General features: G+C 44.0%; 1 protein-coding gene across 1 annotated transcript in view; it reads left to right on the forward strand.

Annotated features, from left to right (window-relative positions):
• Positions 1 to 674: 674 nt before the first annotated feature.
• Cd109 (CD109 molecule) overlaps positions 675 to 23,244 on the forward strand; it is a 122,604-nt gene continuing 100,034 nt past the window's right edge. Inside the window, exons 1-3 of the mRNA XM_010641203.2 lie at positions 675 to 706; positions 804 to 976; positions 22,044 to 22,072. Of these exons, the coding sequence (XP_010639505.1) occupies positions 675 to 706; positions 804 to 976; positions 22,044 to 22,072 (234 nt within the window). The remainder of the gene's footprint in view (positions 707 to 803; positions 977 to 22,043; positions 22,073 to 23,244) is intronic.

Genomic DNA, 23,244 nt, shown 5'->3' on the forward strand with positions numbered 1-23,244 from the left:
GGGGCGTGGGGCGGGTTAGGTCGGCGTCCGGGTTAGCGTTGTCGTAAGGGCTGGATTTAGGATTTAGCGTCGGGGTCGACGTCAGGGCCTGGGGCTGCGGAGACCAAACGCTGCGCGTGGTATTAGGGTTCGGCCAGGGTTAGGGTTTCGGGTGGGAGCCGGGACCCAGGGCTCCAGGAGACTAAGCGCGGTGCAGCCTGGTCTCCGTCCCGGGGACTCTAGGTGGCTTCAGGTCACTGTGCGCTCTGGTGTACTTTCTATATCCGGAATATTCCAGAGTCTTTCATGCTGTGCTGGGATTCCCACCCCTGGAGGTTCCTTTCCAGCTGTGTTTCCGTTAGCGGCATGAGACCATTCTTTTTTTGTGTGATGCGCAGCACAGAAGTTTTAATAAGAAACAGGCAAAAGTCCTAGTCTGCTTTTTTTTTTTTTTTTTTTAAAGAGCCAAGACCATAATCCCACTGGGATGAGGTTGTCTGTAAAGAAAAAGCTGGGGGCTTGTGCTTTGCTGACCACATCTGCACGTCCTGTGTGAGCCACTTGCACGGTGCCTCCTGTTGAGCCATTGGTGGTTATAACAGGCGCATCAGCACACAGGCACTGCACTGTAATTGTTTTGGGATTATTCTTGTTTCAGTGGTATTTCCATGCACTGCTGAATAGAGTGCGGGGCAATGTTAACAGTCCCGTGTGCAGTAGGCACAGGGTGGGGAGTTTCTTCGCTGTCTATAAAATCCGAGGGTCACAAAAGAGTGCAAGTGTGAAGATAACAAACTGTGTTTCCCCTTGTTGGGGCTCCCCAGGCCCAGCTTTTTGGTGACAGCTCCAGCGACCATCAGACCTGGAGGAAATGTGACTGTCGGGGTTGAGCTGCTGGAACGCAGCCCCCCGCAGGTCACGGTGAAGGCTGAGCTGCTCAAGAGGGCGTCAAACCTGACCGTCGCAGTCCTGGAAGCAGAAGGAGTCTTTGAGAAAGGTGAGAGAAACCTCTCGGCCTCACTCTTCGGCAGGAACAATCCCAGTGTGCTGGTGAAGCGAGGGAGCACAGGAACCCCAAACTGCAGTGACTCACACTTAGGTCCCGCTCACGTGGTGTCTTCCTTCCGGCTCTTCCAGAGACGGGTTCCTTCCCCCTGTGGCTGTGTCATCAACACGTGGTTCCCAGACGGTGGGGACAGCGCAGATCCTCACTCGGAGGTCTGTATGGCCCAAGCTTTGGGGGTGGCTCTTGCCATGGCGTCCACGTCAAAGGCGCAGGAGGCTGGAGACGGAGGCTGGCACGTGCGCTCCGCTTTCCAGTCTGAGTTCTAATCTGGTCTAAAATTATATTTGGATCAATGAATGCCTTCTTTTTAAATGCTAAGGGAAAAACAATTTTAGGGGTCCTTGCTTACATTGTTTTTCACTAAAATGAACATTTATTGAAAATTTCCCTACTTGCAAGAGCTAAACCCAAGTCACTCACGACTCTACCACCTAAATATAAACTATTAATTGGAAGCATGTTTAGATATTTGTTAGAGGTCAGAAACGGCGGCATAAATTCCTGTAATGTTGAGTTATTAAAAAAAATCATTTAAAGGCACATGGTGAAGGCTGGATGAGATTCTACAATAGTTCTTTATATACATTGATCTCTGCCCACTTAGAGAAATTAATGTTATTGCCAAATGAGATACAATACAAGCTTAATTGCATGTGTGGATCTTTCTCTGCTGCAAGCTGACTGGCTGGATGAGTAAGTTTCAGATCAGAGTCAGGAAGAGGGGTGTTCATGGGAGACAGGCCTCTTTGTCAGCTTACAGGAACAGTGTCGGGGAGGTGGGGGTCCTGTTTCCCTGGAGACAAACTGTAGGTTAATTCTTGATTCAAATTGAGTCCTAGCACCTCCACCACATGCTAGTTATATGGTTTTGGACAGGTTACCTGGTTGCTCTGAGCATAAGTTTCCCCATAGGTAACAAAAGTGTCCTTTCTGGACAGAGTTCTGTAACACCTGTTAGGCGCTCAGTGCCCAGGAGTTGTTAGTGTAATAATACTGAAGAAGAGGTGTAGAAAGCATCACCGGGGCAGACCGAACTTGTGGCACGGAACTGTCATTTCTCAAAATCAGTACATCCTGGTCTTATGAAAACCCTGAAGTATTAAGCCATGGGAGGTAGTACTTAAGACAGTTCCACATCTGTTGTTTGTCCATTAAGAACAATAATTCTTGTTGTGGGGCTGGGGATTTAGCTCGGTGGTGCTGTGCCTGCCTTGCAAACACAAGGTCCTGACTTCGATCACCACTACAAAACAAGCCAAACAAAACCCCTAAAGCCCCCCTAAAAAACAAAACCTGGCAATTTTGGCTCTACTAGTATGGTAGTTTTACTGCAATTCAGAGGTCCAGAATTACAGGATTTTGATAAATATTTAGCTTTGCTTGGGTATTTACATACTCTTCTTCTAGAATCTCTCCTACTACTGTTGTTTCTCCAGTCTCCTTTATCAGTCTCTCTTCTGAAGATACATGGCCTGTGGCTTAGTTTTTAACTTTATTCTTAGATATTTTTATTTTGGAAGGGTCACTCATCCTCTACCCCTGGGTAGGATCAGGAACTACTCAAGACTGGGTTGGAAAACTCCATCCTAGCGGCAGAATGGATCTCGAAAAGGAAACAAGGAAAATGCTCCTCCTTTCACAGTGGATTCTGACTTACTTGTCTTAGACAGTTTCATCGAGGCTGCCATTGCCAACCAGGAGCATTTTCCCTCTTACGGAGCAGAGTGCCTCTCTGTGATCAGGGGCTGGAGTATTGTTGTCAGAGCAGGTGCTTCCTGTAACACGAGGACATAAGAATCAAGCCATTTCTCTCTCCCTGTCCTCACACGTTTTGCTTTATCTGACTTCTCCAGTTGTAACGATAAGTCGATGAATCAAGACTTCTAGATCTGCAGCGTCTGCATCTTCATAGAATTTCTACTTTGTTTTGTATTTTTTCCCTTCATCACATAACACAAACAAATGCATCTGAGATCTGATTGCTTCATTGGTTTTCTGTGAGGTCCCCAGGAGGAGATTTGTCTTCTAGCAGAACTGAGCAGAGGGTCTGTCTTTGAGTGCTTGTTCCCAGCAGGCCTGGGCTTCTCAGAAATCCCCCAGATGCACTGGAAGGGGTTCTCACTGTAACCAGAATGTATTTCTTGCTGAATTTATGTCAGAAATAGTAATACCAAAAGATTAAGATTGTAGAATGTGCTTTAATAAAGGCAGAAAAACACTTTCCTTAGGGAAGAGTTCATTTGTTTGCTTGACAAACGTGGGGGAAATTTTATTTATGTTTCCATACTTAAGACCAGGAGCACTGGTGGTATTACAATTTATTTTAAAAATACATCAGTCCTATGTTTACTGGGACTGATTATTATTATTTTTTTATTTTTGGTGAATACTAGCTCTTTAGAGAAAGAAGGTTTTGGAGTTCTGTAAAATGTATTGATGCCTGTTTTTGTCTGTTTTTGTTTTTTGAGACAAGGGGTTGTAGTCATTGTTTGCAAGGGAATAGATTTAAGACAGGGCGCATCATTTATAGGATTATTTTATACTATTCACCCAAAAAGTCAAAGGCAGAGGAGCGCAAGAGGTCTGTGTACTAGAGACCCAGAGAATCCAGCCGAGGGCCTGGGTCCCACAGCAGTGTCCTGCACAAGTTTAGCAGGAGGCCAAAGCCCACAGCAGTGTCTCATGCAAGTCCTTACCGAGGATCTGCACCGGGAAGGCCCAAAGGCCAGTGCTGGAAACTAGAAAGCCAGCTCCGGCCGGGTGAAGGGTCCGCACCACAGCCAGGAAGTGACGCTCAGAGCTTCCCCGATGAGAACAGTGGCCATTCCCAGCGAGGACCTGAGCGCTTCCAAAGATGAGAACAGCCAAGTTCGCATCAGGAAAACCAGCCATGGCAAGCTTCTCCCAGAAAGTCAACAGCGAGTGATTTTCCTCTCCACTTCTCTTTTAATGCTGTTGGCAGAGGTCCTCATGTGGGTCCTCCACGCCCAGACTGTGCTGATTCAATTCATCTGGGCCTTCCAAGTTCATCCGCCACAGGTTCTCACGATGCATTTCAGGCTGGCCTTGAACTCCCTGTGTATTCCAGGCTGGCCTCAGGCTCTAGGCGATCCTCCTGCCTCAGTCTCCTTGGTCACTTGCTATTTCTTTTCCTTAGAATACTGGAGAGTTAATGGCGTGTGTTTACTTTCTAGTTTTTAAGAATTAAAAAAAAAAATCTGCTTTGTCTTTTATTGTCTTTCTCACTTTTACGATGGAGTATTTTCTTTTCCATCTTGGTCAGATAGGGGTGAAAAATTTTAAAGATTTGATGTATTAGCTGAAAAGCTTAAAAAAAACAACAACAAACCAACAACCCATTCAGTTCAATTAAGGATGGCTTTCTGGTGGAAACAAAGCCCTGCATGTACACTCCCGCTGCCCAGATCCAAATCAGCTCCGTGGTTCTTGTGAAAGCGGGTAATGAGCAATGTGTAGGCGTGTCTCCCAGACAGGTTTCCACAGGCAGGCTGAGGTTCCCTGGGGATGAGAAAGGGCGTTGGCTCTTCATTCACATGTCTGTGCGGAGCTGTGTATATTGACAAGTAGCTACTGCCTGAGGATGAGGGACCCCCGTGTCGTCACTGTGCTTGGATTCAGAACCAGGCTACCTGGAAGCCGGGGCTGTGGGCATCATAATCTCATCAGGCTTCCGTTCTGTCAGGGGCAAAACACCGCAGTGGTTTCTGCCTCATACAAGTACGTGCTGATTGTAAGGATTAAATGTGGTAGCATATTTAAAACCCTCAACACGCAGGAATTCTTCCAGAAAATGGTAGCTATTGTTATTTGAAGAGAAGAGCACCAATTAATGTCAAAGGCAATTATTGATGATCTTGAACTGGGAACGCTATAAAAGGTAGAATACTGACGAGGGAGGGAAGTGAGTTAACACACAGCATATTGAGTTTCTTTTTAGTGCCAGGGACTTTATGCACAATATTTAATTTTTACAGTCCTATGAAGTAGGCACTGTTATCGTCATCTTGGAAATGAAGAAACTGAGGTTAGGAGAGAGCAATTTTCCTGACTTAACCAACTTAAATTAACAGATGTTGAACTTAATTCTGTCTGAGGTTTAGGTTGTATAACTTTTTGCGGGGGTTTTATTTTGTTTCTTTCTTTGTTTTTGTTTTGTGGTCCCGCGGAATGAGCTCAGGGCCTTGTGCATGTGAGGCAAGTGCTCTGCCACTGGATACCCCCAAACCCATAAGGTTTTTTACCTGCTTGTAGGAGAAAGGCTGAAACGTTTTTTGTTTGCCTCATAGGGGGATTTCTTTTCTTTCTTTTTGAAACAAGGTTTTGATAAGAAGTCCAGGTTGGCCTTGAATTTGCTGTGCAACTTGGCTTGGCTTTGAACTTGTGATCCTCCGGCCTCAGCCTCCCAAGTGCTGGGTGTATAGGTGTGAGCCATGCCTGGCTTCATTTTGGGATATTGATGCCATTTTCTTTTTGGTACTGGGGATCGAACTTGTGCTTGCAAGGCAGGCACGGTGATGCAATGCTGTATTGTTACCTTCCTCTGAAGTCATTTTCACGGTTGCTTACAGTAGTTTAATCTTAGATCTAATGAAGTCTAGTTTGAATCTAAGAATTATGAGATGAAATGCCAGTTTGCCGCTAACTTCTTAGGAGCTTCATAGAATTTTGGAGCTGGAAGGGACCTCAGAGAAAAGCCAACCAATGGGCTACTTTCTGCTGAGGAGACAGAAGAGAGGTATTGTGTTTGAGGACCTGCCCAGAGTCATATTGCTGCTTGGTGGCGAACCTGCACACAGATTGTAGGCTTCCTGATCTTTAGCCCTCTGCTATTTTCATTGCTCTGTAGGAAGCTTCCATAATGTGTGGGGTCTGTGTGTAAGACCTACGATGTTTTTGCAAATGTTGATCTTCTGATATGGAAGAAAGCAGTTTAGAAAGTGCTTCTGTGCACATCGATGAAGGTGTCTTGTTTCAGCTCGTGGAGGTGGAGCTGTTCATTAGCTGTATGGACTAATGGTTCTGCATGGGGCAGGGCTGGAGTAGGAGCATCAACAGTTCTTTAAAACACGAAATTCTATTGCTGTGCTTCTCCAAGTGTGTGTTATTAAAAATGCAGATTTCAGCCACCCTTGAGACATGGGTAAGGTACAGGCACCTAAATTTTATGCTCAGCCACTCTCCTGGGTGATTCTCGGCCACATTAACATGAGAAAAGTACAGCCTTGTGTCTCACAAATTGTACTCGACCAAGTATGGAAGCCCTGAGCGAGTTATGTGCCTGTGCAAGTCTGTGGTGATTTACCAGGCTTTCCTTTGCCTTCCAAGGCCCTCCCCTAAGCAGTGGTGGCCGTTTTCAGCAGCAGGGAGACATCCCTTGGGGCTCAAGTGTGCATCAAGGATTGGGTGAAGTTGAAAGCGAACATGCTGATTCTTTAAACTCCAGTTAAACTTGTGCTTCTCTTCTAGTACTGAATGACTCACCATTTTTGTGACTCACTGGAGGGCTGGGTGGAAATAGAAATCAAATCCTGGAGGAACTTGGGCGGGGTTGCTGTTTATCCTTTATGTTCTGTTAAGATGGCTTTAGAGTGCTGAAACTAGTAGTTTTCCCAAAGACATTTCCCTTCATCAACTTACTATCCATTGACTGTCTTGTTGTGTATGAAACATAAATGTGTGGGGAGGTTAGGGAATCACAGGAAGGAGAATATTGTAGGTTCCAGAAGAATAATATGTAAAATTAAAAGCGCACAGGGACTGCTCAGTGGATACTAAGTTGTAGTATCAGTTAAAATAAATTGGATACGATTTCTGGCTTGAAAGACTGGGTGAACGCTGTTACCACACGTACGCACGCACATACAGGGCAGCAAGCTGGAGTTTTCATTTCTTGTTTGTATAAAAAGCTCTCTGTGGTTCGCAAACAGTGCTTCCTGTGTATAACTCTGTGCCTGCTCTGTTACCTTATGTTTCTGGAGGGATGCAGAGGTCCATTCGTAATGTCCCACCTCGGCTCCACGTTTGGCATCTGCCAGGAACTGGCACTTTGCATAGGAGAGAAGGGAGGGATGTGCTGGGGGACAGCTGCTGGCTCAGTCATGGACATGAGCAGGAGACAGCAGTGGCGAGTGTGCGCGCGTGTGCGCACCTGTGCTACTGACGATTGAACACAGCCTTCACATGGAAGGGCTTCACATCGTCAGCCCTTCTTATTTTTTATCTTGAGACGGTCTCACAAAGTTGTGAAGTTACCCAGGCTGGGTTTGAACTTGTGATCCTCTTGCCTCAGTCTCCCAGAGTGCCGAGATTACAGGTGTGCACCGTGCCTGACAAGAGAATGGTTTTGTATGTGTTTTCTGAGAAGATGTTTCATTCTGCTTCTGATATGAGTGTCTTAGGTGGAGATGTCCAGATAATTTGAAATTACTGCCGGAGAAACAGGTGAAGACATTGTTTTAAAGGAGACATAATATTTGAAATCCTGAGGGTACAGGAGGTACCCAAGAGAGACAGCATAAGGGCAGAATGAGGCCAATAGCAGAAGTGAAGGGGCCAGAGAAGAAGCCAGTGAAAGGGCTGCTAATGATCAGTCGGGGAGGAGCCGACTGAAGAGTGCGATGCCTTGGAAAAGGAACTTTGGAGGAGGAAGGTTGCTTTGTTTTTTGAGGCAGAGTCTTGTTATGTAGCCCAGGCTGGCCTAGAACTGGTGGTGATTCTCCTGCCTCAGCCTCCTGAGTGCTGGGATCACAGGTGTGTGCCACCATGCCCGCTTTGGAAGATTTTAATGGTACCAAGGGGCCCAGAAGATCAGAGAAGAGAAGATGAAGACGGAGGAAAGGATATGGTGACCCAGAAGGGAATGGTTTTAAGTTGAATGCTGAGACCAAAAGCAACTTTTAAGGAATAAATGGGGGGTGAGAAAAATAAGTGACTACGATTTCACTCTCTTGAGAAGTTTGGCAGTTAGAGAAGTGATTTCTTTTTTCTTTTTTCGTACTGTAGATGAAATTAGAACTTTCCTCTGAGCTACATCTCTAGCCCTTTTTATTTTTACTTTGAGACAGGGTCTTGCTGAGTCATTAAGCTGCCCAGGCTGGACTTGAACTTATGCTACTCCTGCCTCAGCCTCCTAGAGTGCTGGGATTACAGGTGTGCACCACTGTTCCTGGCGAGGTGGATTTTTAAAATCATGGTCTGTGGTACAGGGGACTGAACCTAGGGACTGTACACTGAGCTATAGCTCCAGCCCTTTTATTATTATTTAAAAAATTTTTATTAGCAACATGTTTGCAATATATAATGATTCTATTCATTGCAGGGAGTCGGTACATGTAAATAACACACCTCACTTCTCTGTCCCAACCCAGTGACTGGTTTCTTAAAAGACACTGGATAGATAAAAGTGGGTCACGTGAAAGTGAGGAGTGGGTAATTCCTTGGGTCCGAAGGGATGGGGTTGGGATCTGGGCACTGGTCTTGCTGCATCCTTTTCTTTACTCTCCTCAGGAAGATTCTCCGAGTTGCCTTTCTTCCCTTGCAAGACTCAGGGTGAATTGGTGAAAGAAGATTTGGTGAGGCGAACTGCAGTAGGTAGCTAGTGGGCTGGTCCGTGGATTTGTAGTTCGGAAGGACTGATTCATGAACAAAAATGTGAAAACCAGAGTGGGCAGGAGGTTGGAAATATGTGGGGAGGAAAGGATTTTTTCAGCACTCACCTTGTGGTTTCCTTTTGGCGAGGCAGTGTTTGGGATTTACATGCCCGAAAACATGGCTGGCAGAAATGATTTAGTATTACAAACTATGCTGTAATTGGTGTAAAATCTCCCCAGGAACATACAGATAGGATATTTATTATTTTGAACATTTTATACATTTATTATGCACCCAACTGTATAGGGCACAGTGCTGGGTAACAAACATTTAGGGACCACACTAAGTTCTTGTTTCTCTGTTCTCCCAGGGAAGGAAAGCAGGCTTCATTCTGTGTGCATTGTGAGTTAGCGGAGCGGTTGGTTGGAGCGCTGTGCTGACGGATTCTGGATCAAGCTGGGTTTCCTGGGTTAGAGAGCTGGATGAATCCACTCAATGTGCCTGCAAGTGTGGGGTGTGTGTGTGTGTGTGTGTGTGTGTGTGTGTGTGTGTGTCCTGTGATAATTTCACTGTTGGTTGTCTGCGTGGCGGGACAGGGGCTTGAGTTAGCAGTAACATGGGTAAGAGAGAGAAGGTCACAACCAGCCTTTCTTTTTATGCTTAGGATCACTTTGGCTGTTCTGGGTCTTTTGCGTTTTCACATGGATTTTAGGATCGTTCCTCTCTAGTGAAAGATGTCTTTGGGATTTGATGGCGATCGCATCGAGTCTATGGATCACTTTTGGTAATACGGCGACTTGGACAATATTATTCCGCCACGCATGAACATGGCGGCGCTTTCCATCTTCCAGGGCCTTTTTCAATTGCTTTCTTTACTCTGTGATTTTCACGATTGCACTCTTTTGTTTCCTTGGTTAAGTTGATCCCTAGGTGTTTTATTTTAGTACCAGGGATTGAACTCAGGACCTTGCGCTTGCCAGGCAGGCGCGGTGCCACTGAGCCACATCCCCAACCCTGTATTTCATGTTTTGAAGCTATTGTGAATGGAATTGTTTTCCTGATTTCTTTCACAGCTAGCTTGTTATTTGTGTACGGAGGAGCTATTTATTCTTTAATGTTGATTTTATGTCCTGGGGACATTTTGGAAAGGGTAAATTGTAGGTTCTGCTTGACCTCGTGGTCTTTATTGCACCTACTCCACTCTGTAGCCGGAGAGCAACCCTAGACAGCACATAAAAAGCGGGCACAGCTGGGTACCAGTGGAACTTGGTTAACAGAGGCTGAAATTCAGAGATTGTATAATTTTGACTCATCACAAAACAGCATTTCTCTTCTGCCTGTGATCTCAGCACTGTGGGAGGCTGAGGCAGGAATACTGAAAGGTTGAGCCCAGCCTGGGAAATTTAGCAATTTAGTGAGACCCTGTCTCAAAAACAAATAAACAAAAAAGGGCCAGGAATGCAGCTCATTGTGAAGGTCTTGGGTTCAATCCCCAGAACTGTCCCAAAAAAACCAAACAACCCAAATCATTCTTTTAATCCCCTCCAACTATTTAAAAATGCAAAAGCATTCTTAGTTCATGAATTAAAAAAAAAAAAAACAAGCCTGGCCAGATTTACCTTACTGCCCATAATAAATGTCCTAGGCATCGAATCAGCCAAAATCCTTGCCTGACTCTTGGGTTTTCATTTGTACTTAACCTAGCATTTAGTTTACACTGTACTGTTTTATTGACTTTACTTTTTGTAGGTTTTTGATCTGACTTTGCTAAACAGTCTAAGTAGAATAAAATGTTACGTAAAACTCATATTTATTGAGATATTTGTAAGCAAGGAGAGACAGGAGGGAAAAAACAAGAGGGGTCTATACGAGACAAAACTGTATGAGACAATTTTGTTTTGTTTTGCTTGAAATAATTGTATTTTCTGCAAAGAATCTATTCACAGAATAGTTGTTTAGCCTGAAAATGACATTAAACTGTCAGATTTGTGGTGGAAACCCTCCCTGTCATCCTGTCCAATCTGTGTATCAAAGAAGATGCAGCAGAGTATTTAAAAAATTGATAAATAGGTTAAAATTTTAAGTGAAACATAGTGATAGTAAACTCATGACCACTCATGACTGGATTGCAAAAGGCCGCAAAGATAATTAAGCAGCAAACAATGTCAGGCCAGATACATTTATAGAGCAGAAAGTCCACTTTTTCTTCATAGAGAGTATTTCTGGAGCTGGTTGGATTTCCAATTACACACTACTCTTTCTCCTCAGTGATTCTCTAGAGGTATTTGTTGAGAACAGATGTCAGAAGAGGCAGCAATATGATATTATAGAGTGTGTTTGAAAAGTTAAGGAAAGGTTAGTTTTTGTGCATGCTTATTACACAATTTAAAAATAGCTCTGACTCTTATTTGTAAGTCAAATGACCAGTTCTCAGACTGCCAAGTGTGACACCTTCACACAAGGTTTCTTCAGAGGCGCCCTGGGGATGTAGGGGAGGTGAGAACAGGGAGGGTTTCTCTGGTTATGCACCAGGACGATAAGAGTTTTACAGACTTACCTAGAATAAGGAAGAACTTTACATAACAGTGTCTTTAGCTATTTAAGAGAGTGCCAGGCCACTTTTGAAGAAGTGCTGAGAATTCCCCCCCCTTCTCTGAAAGGAGACTCATCAAAAGGAAAAAAATGTTCACAACAGTTTGCAAATACTATCTATTTAGTTCTCAGCCTAGCAACAGCAGAGAAAGAGGTTATTATTCCCCACTTACACTGTCTCCACCCTCTGCCCCTGACTTTATAGTTCAGTGCGGCTAAATTATTGCTAAGATGGTAAGATTTTCAAGTAAGTCCTGCGCTAGGACTTAATAAACGCCTGAGAAATTCCAGGCTGTATTTGTAAATTTAGAGGAGAGACAAGAAGTTAAAAAAAAAAGTTAAATATTTAAAGTTGCCCTTTTAATAAGGATGTGTGAGACCAATGAGTAGGCCCTCAGTTGGTCTGTCCATGTGTCTTCTGAGTCACTCCCTGGATCCAGCAGGAGTAGGGGAGGGTGGGACGTCTGTGCTTGCTCTCTGGCTTTGGGTGGAGCTTCTCTTTCTGACTCTTTCTTGGTTCTGTGAGCATCTGTGGTTATGTGGTACTGGGAGCCCGCCACGCAGCTGACCAACTCTTCCAACTTCCCTCAAATGAGAAAACCTTTCAGAAGTCTGGTGTGACTAAAAGCGACATTTCAAAAAAAAGCTCTACCATGAAATTACTATAGACAGCTAAGTTAGGTAGAAATATTATAGGCAGTCAGGCAGGGCTAGGAGTGTGGAAGATGGGACGCCTTAACAACTGTGGGTGGAGGTGCATTTGTTGAAGGCCAGACTACACCTACTTCCCCGGGGATGAAGGACAGTAATTTATATTCCAAATAAGCATCAAGTACCTAGATGGGGGACCAAGACCTCCTGACCCACTGCTTCCAGGAAACGACCCTGACCCATCCTTTCTGGGAAAGATTCTTATTCTCTCCATGCACAACTTGCTGGGTGACTTGCTTTCCCGTGGGACCAGTCTCATAAGCAACTGCACTTGTAATCTTACTGGTTGACCATAGTTGTGTCCCACCTTATGCCCACCTTGTAATTTTGTACCTATCGTGATTTTGCTCTGTAAAACTTCTTTGAGTAGTGGGCTCCCAGGCACCCTACTTTCCGAGTCCACTTCTGCCTCTCTTCGACAGAAGCTATCTTTCTCTCAACAAACATTTCCTACTCTGAACTTCCACTGTTCTTAGAATTCATCCTTCAGTTTTAGGGACCATGAACTCGGCGTATCAGACACCTAACAGGTTGGGAGTTACAGTATTTCCCTTCTATCATTTGGGGATCCTTATAGCATTCCTATATCAAAATAAGATTTCTTGTACTTCAAATCTGGTGAGCTCGTTCTGAATGGCCAGAATGCTTGCCCTCAGATTAGCCAACCTACAAGGTTTATTTGCAATGCAGACTCCCAGCTGCTTTCTGCTTTCTCCTGGCTTGATGTCACTTGGACAAAAATAAATCCTACTCCCCCACCCCTTGTGGGTGATTTTGCCGGTAGTGGGAGGTCGACTGTGTTAGAGCTGGGTGGGAAGGAAGCACATTGCTTTCTCATCCCTGAGCTGACAGAAAGGTCAGCCCCTTAGGACTTATCCTAAGGTGACGAGAACTAAATACCTCTCAGGGGCAGAGGGCACTGGTTTGTTGGGGAGCAGCTCACTGGTTTAATTTTTTCTACTTTATTCCACTGTGGGGCCCTGTGGAGGGTGCTGGGCTTGCACACACTCTCCCTGTGGCAGGAGGAAGTCCCCTTGCTTCTTTCCGGGAAATGGCCCTGGGGCTTCCAGAGCCCATAGGTCCTGGTAGCCCACTGACATTAACCTGGATCAAGATGACTGTGTTTTAAACATGGGTGGCTGAGGAAATGCGGACAGTGACATTTGCCAGCAGGGTGTCCAAGCTGGGGAACTTGGGCAATGATCTAAGCGACCGTTCAGCTGAGGCCTGGCCAGTCAGAATCCTTGATGTGCTGTGTGGCCCTGGGCAGGCTGCTTCCTGCTGCTGTGGCTCAGGATTCTCATTTGTGACACGAGAACAATAACAGTGGGATTGTTGTGAGGATTAAGTCAGTTAGTGAATGTATGATGTGCTTTTAGACATACCTATAAATACTACTATCATTATTTTATTCACAAGGTGAGATGGTTTTATTCTGTCAGGTCTGTTGGTTGATGACAGATCCTCCCGCCCAAGCCAGACCCCTGCCCAACAGACCCGCTACCCGCAGGAGCACAGGAGCACAGAGGTAGCAAGAAGCCAGCAGCTGCCTGCTGCACTCACCACTGCCCTGTTTATCAGCCAGCCCCAGGCCCATCACCCAAGGGACTCTAAACATTTCCACCCTCTCCACCAGTCCCCCTTCCTTACCTAAAATGCCCCATCTCAACCACGGGCACTCTCCTCTCACTGCCAACGGCCTTCTCGCCCTTGGCCCACCTGTACCCAGATGGCAATAAACTCACTGCCTGTTGCTTAGACTTTGCCTGCCTTGGTGGTCTCAATTGTGCCTCGGTCTGACCTTACAGTTGGTTTTTTGTCTCTAGGCAAAAATGCATTCTACTCTTTACCTCAGGACTGTCCCAGGGAAGTATAATAAACTCCTAAATACTTGAAAAATTTCTAGTAGCTATATTAAAAAAAGGTAAAAAGAACAGGTGAAATACATTCTTTCGCAGTACTGGAGATTGAACCCAGGGCCTTCGCACTGAGCTGTACCCGCAGCCCTTTTAAAATTTTGAAGTTTTGAGACACAGTCTCAGTAACTTGCTAGCTTGTTTAGGCTGAGCTCAGACTTGTCATCCCCCTGCCTCGGCCCCCAGAGTGCTGAGATGACGGGCACACACAGCCATGCCTGGCTATGAAATTAATTTGAATAATATAACTCTTTAATCCTAATAATGCACTGGTAGTTCATCATGTGATTCCTATAAAAGTTATTGATGAGCTATTTCCCATCTTTTGTTTTTTTGAGCCTTAGGAATGTGGTCTGTGTTTGTGCTTGCTGTGCCTTTCAGTGGTGCCGTAGCCGTATGTGTCTTAGTGGAGGCTGCAGTACACGACTGCCCAGCTTGGGGAGTTTGCTTGAACAATCTTACTTCAAAAGTGTTCCAGTTACCTACTGTACTGCCATGACCCAGGCCAGACCAAATATAGCAGCTTGAAGAAAAATGGTTTACTTTTTAAATTTAAAAAAATTTTTTTTTTTTTTTTTGGTTTTTCTGAGACAGGGTCTCACTATGTAGTGAGACTGACCTGGAACTCACTATGTAGCCCAGGCTGGTCTTGAACTCACAGCGATCCTCCTGCCTCAGCCTCCTCAGTGCTGGGATTACAGGCGTGCACCACCACGCCCAGCTAAAACTGGCTTATTATTTATCACGATTCCCACTTAGTTTATGCACACTAAATGGATGATTACTGCTCAATCAACTGTGATTGAGCTAGTTGTAAACTTTTCAAGTCCCAGGTTCTCTTCTACATTTATTAGTTCATATGGTAAAGAAGGACTTTTCCTTCTGCCTCATTGAATCATTTAATTGTAGAGCACTACGAACTCAAAAGAATCTTGTTTGACTTGTTAGGCTATAAACTATTATTTATTTTAATGTTCAGGTTGTCTGGACAGAATCTTTTTAATTGAGAAGACACTCTCGCTGTATATGCGGAGGTATCTGGTAAGAGATAGAGAATTCTGCCGTGTGGATAATTTCACCTTTTCCGGTTACACTGAAATGCTTCATGTTTCAGCCCAAATTTTTCATCGGGTGGGTCTGTCTTTTTGTTTGTAGAGCACCCTGCCTCTCTTCAACCAAAGAGATTTTTTTTTCCTTTGGTGCTGCGGGTGGAGAATTTTTTTTTCCTTTTTGCTGGGGGTGGCTCCTGGGCCTCGGGAGTGCTAGGCAAACACTTTCCCACTGAGCTAAAACTCTGGTCTCTCAGATGTTTTTGCAAAGCAGTTTGTCAAGTACGTCACGTGTAATGATGATTCTTTCAAAGGTTTTGCCAAGTTTCACTGCTGAAAGGGCTTTTGCCTTTCCTTTCAGTGCACTGTGGGATGCAGGTCCATCCCATTAGGTAAAAGCTCAGTGAGCGGAGGTTTTGCCCCATCAGTTGAGCTGCTTCCGAAGTGCGAGTGGGTGTGTGTCCAGACGCCGTGGACTCAGGATGCCAGAGACACCCGCACCCCCACGCTCACCGCGGCGCTGTTCACGGCGGCAAAGACATGGAAACAGCTAAGTGTCCATCCGTGGAAGAGAAGATAAAGAAAGTGGGGTGTGTGCTCAACGTGGCGTACTTCTCATCTTTAAAGGGAAATCTTGTCACTTGTGATGAGATCGACGAATCTAAGGCTGTTGTATTAGCAGAAATAGACCAGGCACAGAAAGACAGATACAGCCGGCTCTCACAAGTGGAATTTTTATTTATTTATTTATTTATTTTTTAATTTTAATTTTAATTTTTTTTTGGTACCGGGGATTGAACTCGGGTCCTTGCGCTTGCAAGGCAGGCCACCGAACTGCTGAGCTAAATCCCCGGCCCTCAAGTGGAATTTTTAAAAGGTGAATTCATGGCAGAGTAGGAGTTGAATCCAGTGGCTGGGACTGGGGACGTTTGGGGAGATGTCAGTCAAAGGGCACAAATCTTTAGTTTGAAGGAATGAGTTCAATTCTGTTTCATTGTTCCACATTTTTGCACCAATGCCATGCCTTTTTTTTTTTTTAAAAAAATCACTGTAGCTTTGTAATGTGACTTCAAATCCAAGATTATGATGCCTTTCACTTTGTTCTTGTTACTCAGGGTTGCTTTTGCTATTCCAGTCTCTTCTGTTTCTTTATGAATTTTAGTATTTTGTCTGGTTTTGTGAAGAATTCTCTTGGTATTTTGACTGGGGTTGCATTAAACATATATATCAGTTTTGGAAGTATGGCTATTTTGACAATATTGGTTCTGGCTATTCAGAAACAGGGAATATTTTTCTATTTTCTAATGACCTCTTTGACCTCCTTTTTCATACTACTGTACTTTTTGTTGTACAGGTCTTTCACTTCCTTGGTCAGGTTAATTCCTATGTATTTAATTTTTCTTGATGCTATTGTGAATGGTATTGTTTTCTTAGTGCATTCATCGGTATGCAGGAATGTTGCTAGTTTTTGTGTCTGTATCATGCTGCGTTGCTGAATTTGGTTATTTTTTCTAGGAATCTTTTGGTGGAATATTTTGGGTCTTCTATGTAGAGGATCATACCATCTGCAAATGATAATTTGATTTGTTCCTTTTGCAATTGTATTTGTTTTATTTCTTTCTCTTGCCTGATTGCATTTGCTAATGTTTCGAGTACTATGTTGAAAGGAGTAGTGCTAGTAGATATCCTTGTCTTGTTCTTGATTTTAGAGGGAAAGTTTTCCGCTTTTTTCCATTTAATATGATGTTGACAGTAGGTTTTTCATAAATTACTTTTATCAAATTGAGGTAATGCACTCCTATATCTATTTTTGGGGGTTTTCTTTGTTTTTTATTATGAATGGATGTTGGATTTTGTTAAGGGCTTTTTCTGTAGCTATTGAAATGATTGAGTCATTTTTGTCCTTGCTCCTATTTATGTAATATATTATACTTATTTATTTATGTATGTCAAACCATTCTTGCATCCTTGGGGTGAAGCCTGCTTGGTTATGATGTATGATCTATTTGATGATTTGTTCCATTCTGTTTACCAGTACTTTGTTGAGATTTTTTTTTTTTTTTGTACAGGCGATTGAACGCAGGACCTTACGCTTGCAAAGCAGGCAGCAGAACCACTGAGCTAAATCCCCAGCTTGTTGAGAATTTTCGTCTCTATGTTCATTAAGGAATTTTCCTTGTAGTTTTCTTTTTTAATTGGGTCATTGTCTGGTTTTGGAATGAGGGTAATGTTAGCTTCTAGTAATGACTTTGAGAAAAGTCCTTCCCTTTCAGTTTTATTAAGGAGTCGGAAGAGTATTGGCATTAGATCTTCCCTGAAGTTCTTGTAAAAATCAGTGGTGAATTCATAAGATTTTTTGTAGCTGGTAAGTTTTTAAAAAATCACTACTTCAATTTAATTTCCTATTATTGGTTTATTCAGAATTTTGATATCTTCTTCTGGAGTCTCCAATGTATTGGGATACAGGTTTTCTTTTTTTTGGGGGGGGGTACCAGGGATCAAACTCTGGATCTTGTACTTGCAAGGCAGGTGACGGCACCACTGAGCTAAATCCCTGGGCCAGGATACGTGTTTTCAAAGTAGTTACTAATAATCTTCTGGATTTCAGTGACGTCTGCTGTGATTTTGCTTTTTTCAATTCTAATTACATTAATTTTGATCTTTATTGTTTTGGTAAGATTGGCTAAAGGTCTATTTTGTTTATTCTTTTGAAGAACCAGCTCTTTAATTCCTTGATTCTTCTTCTTCCCCTCTGTATTTGGGATCAAACTCAGGACCTTGCATTTGCAAGGAAGGCTTGGTGCCACTGAGCTAAATCTCCAGCCCTAATTCATTGATTCTTTATTATTATTTTTGTCTCAATTTCATTAATTTGTGTTCTGATCTTTAAAATTTCCTTTTTTAGCTTGGCGTGGTGGCGCACGCCTGTAATCCCAGCACTTGGGAGGCTGAGGCAGGAGGATCACTGTGAGTTCGAGAGACCAGCCTGGGCTACACAGTGAGTTCCAGGTCAGTCTCACTACATAGTGAGACCCTGTCTCACGACACACTGCATAAAAAAAAAAAAAAAAAAAAAAAAAAGAGAGAGAGAAGCAAAATTTCCTTTTTTCAGATGTCTTACTGGTAGTTCAGGCTGGCCTTGAACTCACTATGTCACCCAGGCAGGCTCAAACTTGTGGCGATCCTCCTGCTTCAGCCTTCTGAGTACTGGGATTTACAGGCATGTGCCACCATGCCCACCCAAAGTTTCCTTTCTTGTACTAGCTTTGGCCTTGGATTGTTGCTGTCTTTCTAGGACCTTGAAGTGCATCATTAAATTATTTATTTGGGCTTGCTCTGCTTTTCAGATGTGAGCATTCATTGCTATAAACTTCCCTTTTAGGGCTGCTTTCATTGTTTCCCATAAGTTCTTGTCTATTGTACTGGCATTATCATTTGAATCTAGGAACTATAATTTCTACCTTGATTTCTTCTGTGACCCATTGATTATTTAAGAGTGTGTTGTTTAATTTCCAGGTGTTTGCATAATTTTTGTGGTTACTTTCGGCATTGATTTCTAGTTTCATAGACTTGGTAACACGTTGAAGGGTAGGGCACATTCACGAACCAACGTGGTCTGATTTCAGAGGCAGCTTGCTTAGCTTCTGTTCTGTACTTTGACATGTTCTGGGGGCCTTTCTGTTGCCACATGACAGAGGTATGTGGCTTTCTGGAGTGGAGGGACCATGTCTGCTTTATTTATTGGGGTATCTTTAACAAATAGTTCTTAAATGTCTGGAGAAATGGAGGGCTGTCACCACCTCTGAAGGGAACTTGGGATAAATGCTTTAAATTTATTATTATTATTATTATTGTAATACTAGGGATCAAACCTGGGGGTGTTCTCTCACTGAGCTTTATCTCCAGCCCCTTTTTCTTTTTTCTTTTGGGACAGCATCTCACTAAATCACTAAGTTGTGCAGGTGGGTCTCCAATTTCCCATCTTTCTGCCTCAGCCTTCAGAGTACTGGGATTATAGGGTTATAGATTATACATCTGGCTTGTTACTTTTAAATTTTTTCCCTTGAAACCACCTTTTCCCTTGAAATGAATGGGTATGAGAAATTGGCGTGAATGAAATAGTCCTACATTTAGAAACTGTACATGAAAAAAGTGTGTGCCATTCTAGTACCCACAAGTCACTTAGGCGTCCCAGCTCACTCCCAACATGACTAATATTGTCCTTTTCTTCCTTTATCACAAGGGTATGAGAACATCAAAAGTAAGCTTTATTGGGGGTGTAGTTTAGTGGTAGTGTGTATGCTTAGCATGTGCATTACTCGAGGTTCAATCCCCAGTTCTGAGTGAACCAAATTAAAGCAAACACACACACACACGCACACACACACACACACACACACACACACACGGAAACCATCCTTGTAGTGGTTAGAGTGGAGTGTTAAAAATTTGAGTGACTTTGGGATCAATGTGGGAGCTGCGGCAACACACTTCTAGGTGTGTCAGTGTGGGTCGTGGAGGCACGGCCTTGGAGTTCTTTTCTGGTCCCCCACCCCTTCCTCTCTGCTGCTCTTCCCCGCTAAGTGTCCTGGCCACCATGAACTAAACCACCTTGCCCCAATGTGCCGTTTCCAAGTTGCTACCTTGGAGCCTGCTGACCATGGACTAAATCCCCTGAGATCATGAGCCAAGTGAACTCTCTCCTTCTTAAGTTGTGGGTATCAGGTATTGTGTCTCAGCAAGGCTGACTCATCCAGAAAACTAGCAGCAGAGAAGTGGGGCCACCGCTGATTCTTGCCTGACAATGTGGTTCAGAAGTCTTTAGAATTGGCTTGGAAAAATTTGGAGCTACGGACCAGAGAGGCCCTAGAATGCTAGAAGCTGAGCCTGATGGGCAATTCTGGTCCGAGCTCAGAAGACCAGCATGCGGTAGGAATGTTGGCAGTAAGGAATAGGCTTAGGAGGCTTTAGTTGGGAACAAGGACAGCGTTGGCAGTCGGACTACAGGCCATGTGTGTAACACTCTGTCAAAAAGTTGTCTACAGGGGCCGGGGATTTAGCCCAGTGTTGCCACCACCTGCCTTGCAAGCACAAGGTCCTGAGTTTGATCCCTGGAAACCCACCCCCAGCCAAATGTCTACATTTTTTCCTGTGTCCCAAGACTTTCCAGGAGACTAAGATTAAATGGCAGTGGACTGATCTGGCCGGGGAAATTTCAATGCAACCCAACCTTCAGACTGTGGCTTGGATATTGTTGACTGCTCATAGCCAGGTTTATAGGAGAATCAGGTAAAAAACAGAGCAGAAACATTTGAAAAACTTAACTTTTGGCCTAGAAGGACCCACGTGTAAATGTGGGTCCAAAGAAGGTGTGGGTGGTGAAGAGATGAGCACCGGTAAAGAAACAGTAAGTACTTTGGACAGGGACAGGGAGAAAGAGTTCGTTTCACAATGCTCAACCATGCAGCTCTCAGAGGCTGCTGCAGCCACGGTCTAAGGGGGCCCGGCTGGCTATTCATTCTACTGACGGCAGATGTTAGTGTCATGTGCTATTCTGACTTCACCAGCATGCACAGTGGGAGAGTTACGGGGTGAGGGAGGTTCCCACCCAGGTTTCAGAGAAAGGCTGGAAGCCCAGGCAGTGTGTCCCCGAGAGGGCCGTGTGTGAAGCTACGAGAGTGGAGCCAAAGTGCATCAGAGGCCCCAATAAGTCAGAGACGTCAGGAAGGTAGGATGTCTGTGGAGGAAAGCTGCGGGCCATGAGGGGGGTCCACCCGAGAGAGAGGCCGTGTGGCTCTCTCAGTGAAGCTGTGGAGGTGGGGCCTCCCAAGCCCTTGGGAACTCGCATTCTATCCCCATGTGCTCTGGATGCCCAGCATGGAGCTATAGGACTGAATGTTTGCGCTGCTGGGCTTTGGTCTTCGGACCAGTTCTTCTCTGTCTCCCTATTCCTCCCTTCTGGAGTGTGAATGCTTAACCTGTGTCATTGAACCTTGGGATTATGTAGCTTGCTTTTCAATTTTTTTTCTTTTTTTTTTTTTGTGCCCTGGATCGAACTTGGGCTCTTGCACTTGTGAGGCAGGCAGTGGAAACAATGAGCCAAATCCCTGGCCCTTGCTTTTCATTTTTGCGGAGGCTCACAGCTAAGAGTTTGCTTTGAGCCTCAGAATAGACTTTGACTCAGACTTTTGACAAATGCTGGAACTGCTGAGGCTTTGAAGAGAGGTCGTTGTTTTTCTAGTTGTGCTTGGTGTAGTTGTATTAGGTTAGGTAGAATTATGAACTTGCTGTTGTCATATTTGGAAATTAAGTATGGTTTAAGAAGCTCTGTTTTCAGTGAGAGGTGCTGCGTGGCGGTGAGGGCAGCGTGTCAGCTAGACTGGCTTTGGAGGAGTGGTAGCATACATTACTGGGTGTGTCTGGGTGGGTCCTGGAGGTGTAGCCTTGCCTGGTCCCTCTCCCCTGTCTTCTTCCCCTGCTCTTGTCTCCAGACACCAGGAACAGAGCAGCTCTGTTCTGCCACATCCTCTTCCTTGTTGCTCCTACCTTGGAGCTGTGTGGAGTGACTCCCTGAACCAGAAGCCAAGTGAAACCTCTCCTCCTCTAAACTATGGGTGCCAGGTATTGTGTCTGAGCAACAGCAGAGCTGACTAATACACCACGCAAGCTCCCCAAACCTCAGGCTCCCGCTGTGTATGCTGTGAAGAGTCCCTCAAATGTGTGCAGCCTTAGAAAAGCAGTAAGAGAAGCAGCAACGATGGGAACAAAAATGATAATGGTAAAGAGAACAACTCTCTTGGGCTCTCCACTGATACCTCTTTAATTTGGATCCTTAATTCTTCGGCACAGGGTATGTAATAATATCTAGGATACTCTGGGCACTAACAAAGTGGTTTAGGTTTGATACAGTTTCATGATTGAAACTACATTTAAAAGAACACTGGGAAGGGCTGGGGATTTAGCTCAGTGGTTCTGCCGCCTGCCTTGCAAGTGCAAGGACCTGAGTTCTATCCCTAGTACCTCCCCCCAAAAAAGAATAATGGGAGAGTTTTGTAACATTTCTGTTGCAACATCACATTCAAATTATGAAAAATCTTTTTTCCCCCGTTTTCCTTTCAGGTTCTTTCAAGACACTTACTCTTCCATCAGTAAGTATCCATTTAAAAATTTTGGCTTCAGAAATGAGTTGCATTAGTGCATTAAATTAACATTTTACTGGCTTCTATATCAATTTACATTTCTACATCTGGCAGAAGCTATTCTTTTTCTAACATTTATTTATTTATGTTTGGTGTTTTGAGACAGGGTCTCACTATGTAGTTGAGACTGACCTGGAACTATGTGGGCCAGGCTGGTCTCGAACTCACAGCAATCCTCCTGCCTCAGCCTCCCAAATCCTGGGATTACAGGCGTGTGCCATCACGCCCTGCTCTTCTAACATTTATTTGTATTAGTACATGTTTGCGGTACATAATGATTACACTCCTCATGGGGAGCTGGTACATGAATGTAGCATACCTTAATTATTTTTTATCCCCCTTTCCCTCCCTCCCTCCCTCCCACCTCCATCTCTTGGTCCCCTTCCCATTTGCAAGAGATCTGACTCCCTATTTCCTATTGTCTATCTTTCATTTTGCATATTAATTTACTTACATGAATTTTCTTATACTCTTATATGAGAAATCAAGTGCTATTTAAGCATGTGTGTCTGATTTATTTCACTTAACATTATGGTCTCCAGGTGCATCTATTTTCCTACAGATATCTCAAATTTATCTTTCTTTATAACAGAGTAGTACTCCGTAGTGTATAAAGGTCACTTTTTAAATCCACTCCTCTGTCGATGGATGTACAGGTCCAGAAACTTCTCTTTATGATAACCTCATCGTAGGCTTTAGAAGCAGTCACCATGTCTGGGGAATTAGGCTTCACTCTGTGAAGTGAGGAAGGTCAGGGATGTTTTGGACATATTTTTAAATCACCTCATGTAGGTTCTTACTAGATTATATAGACATGTTGAGTTTGAATAAACGAGATGTTTCTAGATAATCAGTGCACCTTGAGACTGTACTCCTAAGTGAAATAAATCGGACACACGTTTACATATCACATTGTTTCTCTGGTGTGAGAAACTGAAAGTGTAAATAAGGACCAAAATATATAATAGATATTGTGAAATAGGAAGAATATGTTCAAGTGGGAAGGGGAACTGCGGGCAGGGGGAAAGGAAGGCAGGAAAAAGAAAAAAAAGAATAGAAGAAAAAATGGAAACAAAGTTTTTGTAAATAGGAATGAGAAGAGAGGTCAAAGGGATGGGAAG

Source organism: Fukomys damarensis, unplaced genomic scaffold (genome assembly GCF_012274545.1).
Source record: "Fukomys damarensis isolate Sample0158 unplaced genomic scaffold, DMR_v1.0_HiC HiC_scaffold_27, whole genome shotgun sequence".
In the NCBI taxonomy this organism is placed as follows: domain Eukaryota; kingdom Metazoa; phylum Chordata; class Mammalia; order Rodentia; family Bathyergidae; genus Fukomys; species Fukomys damarensis.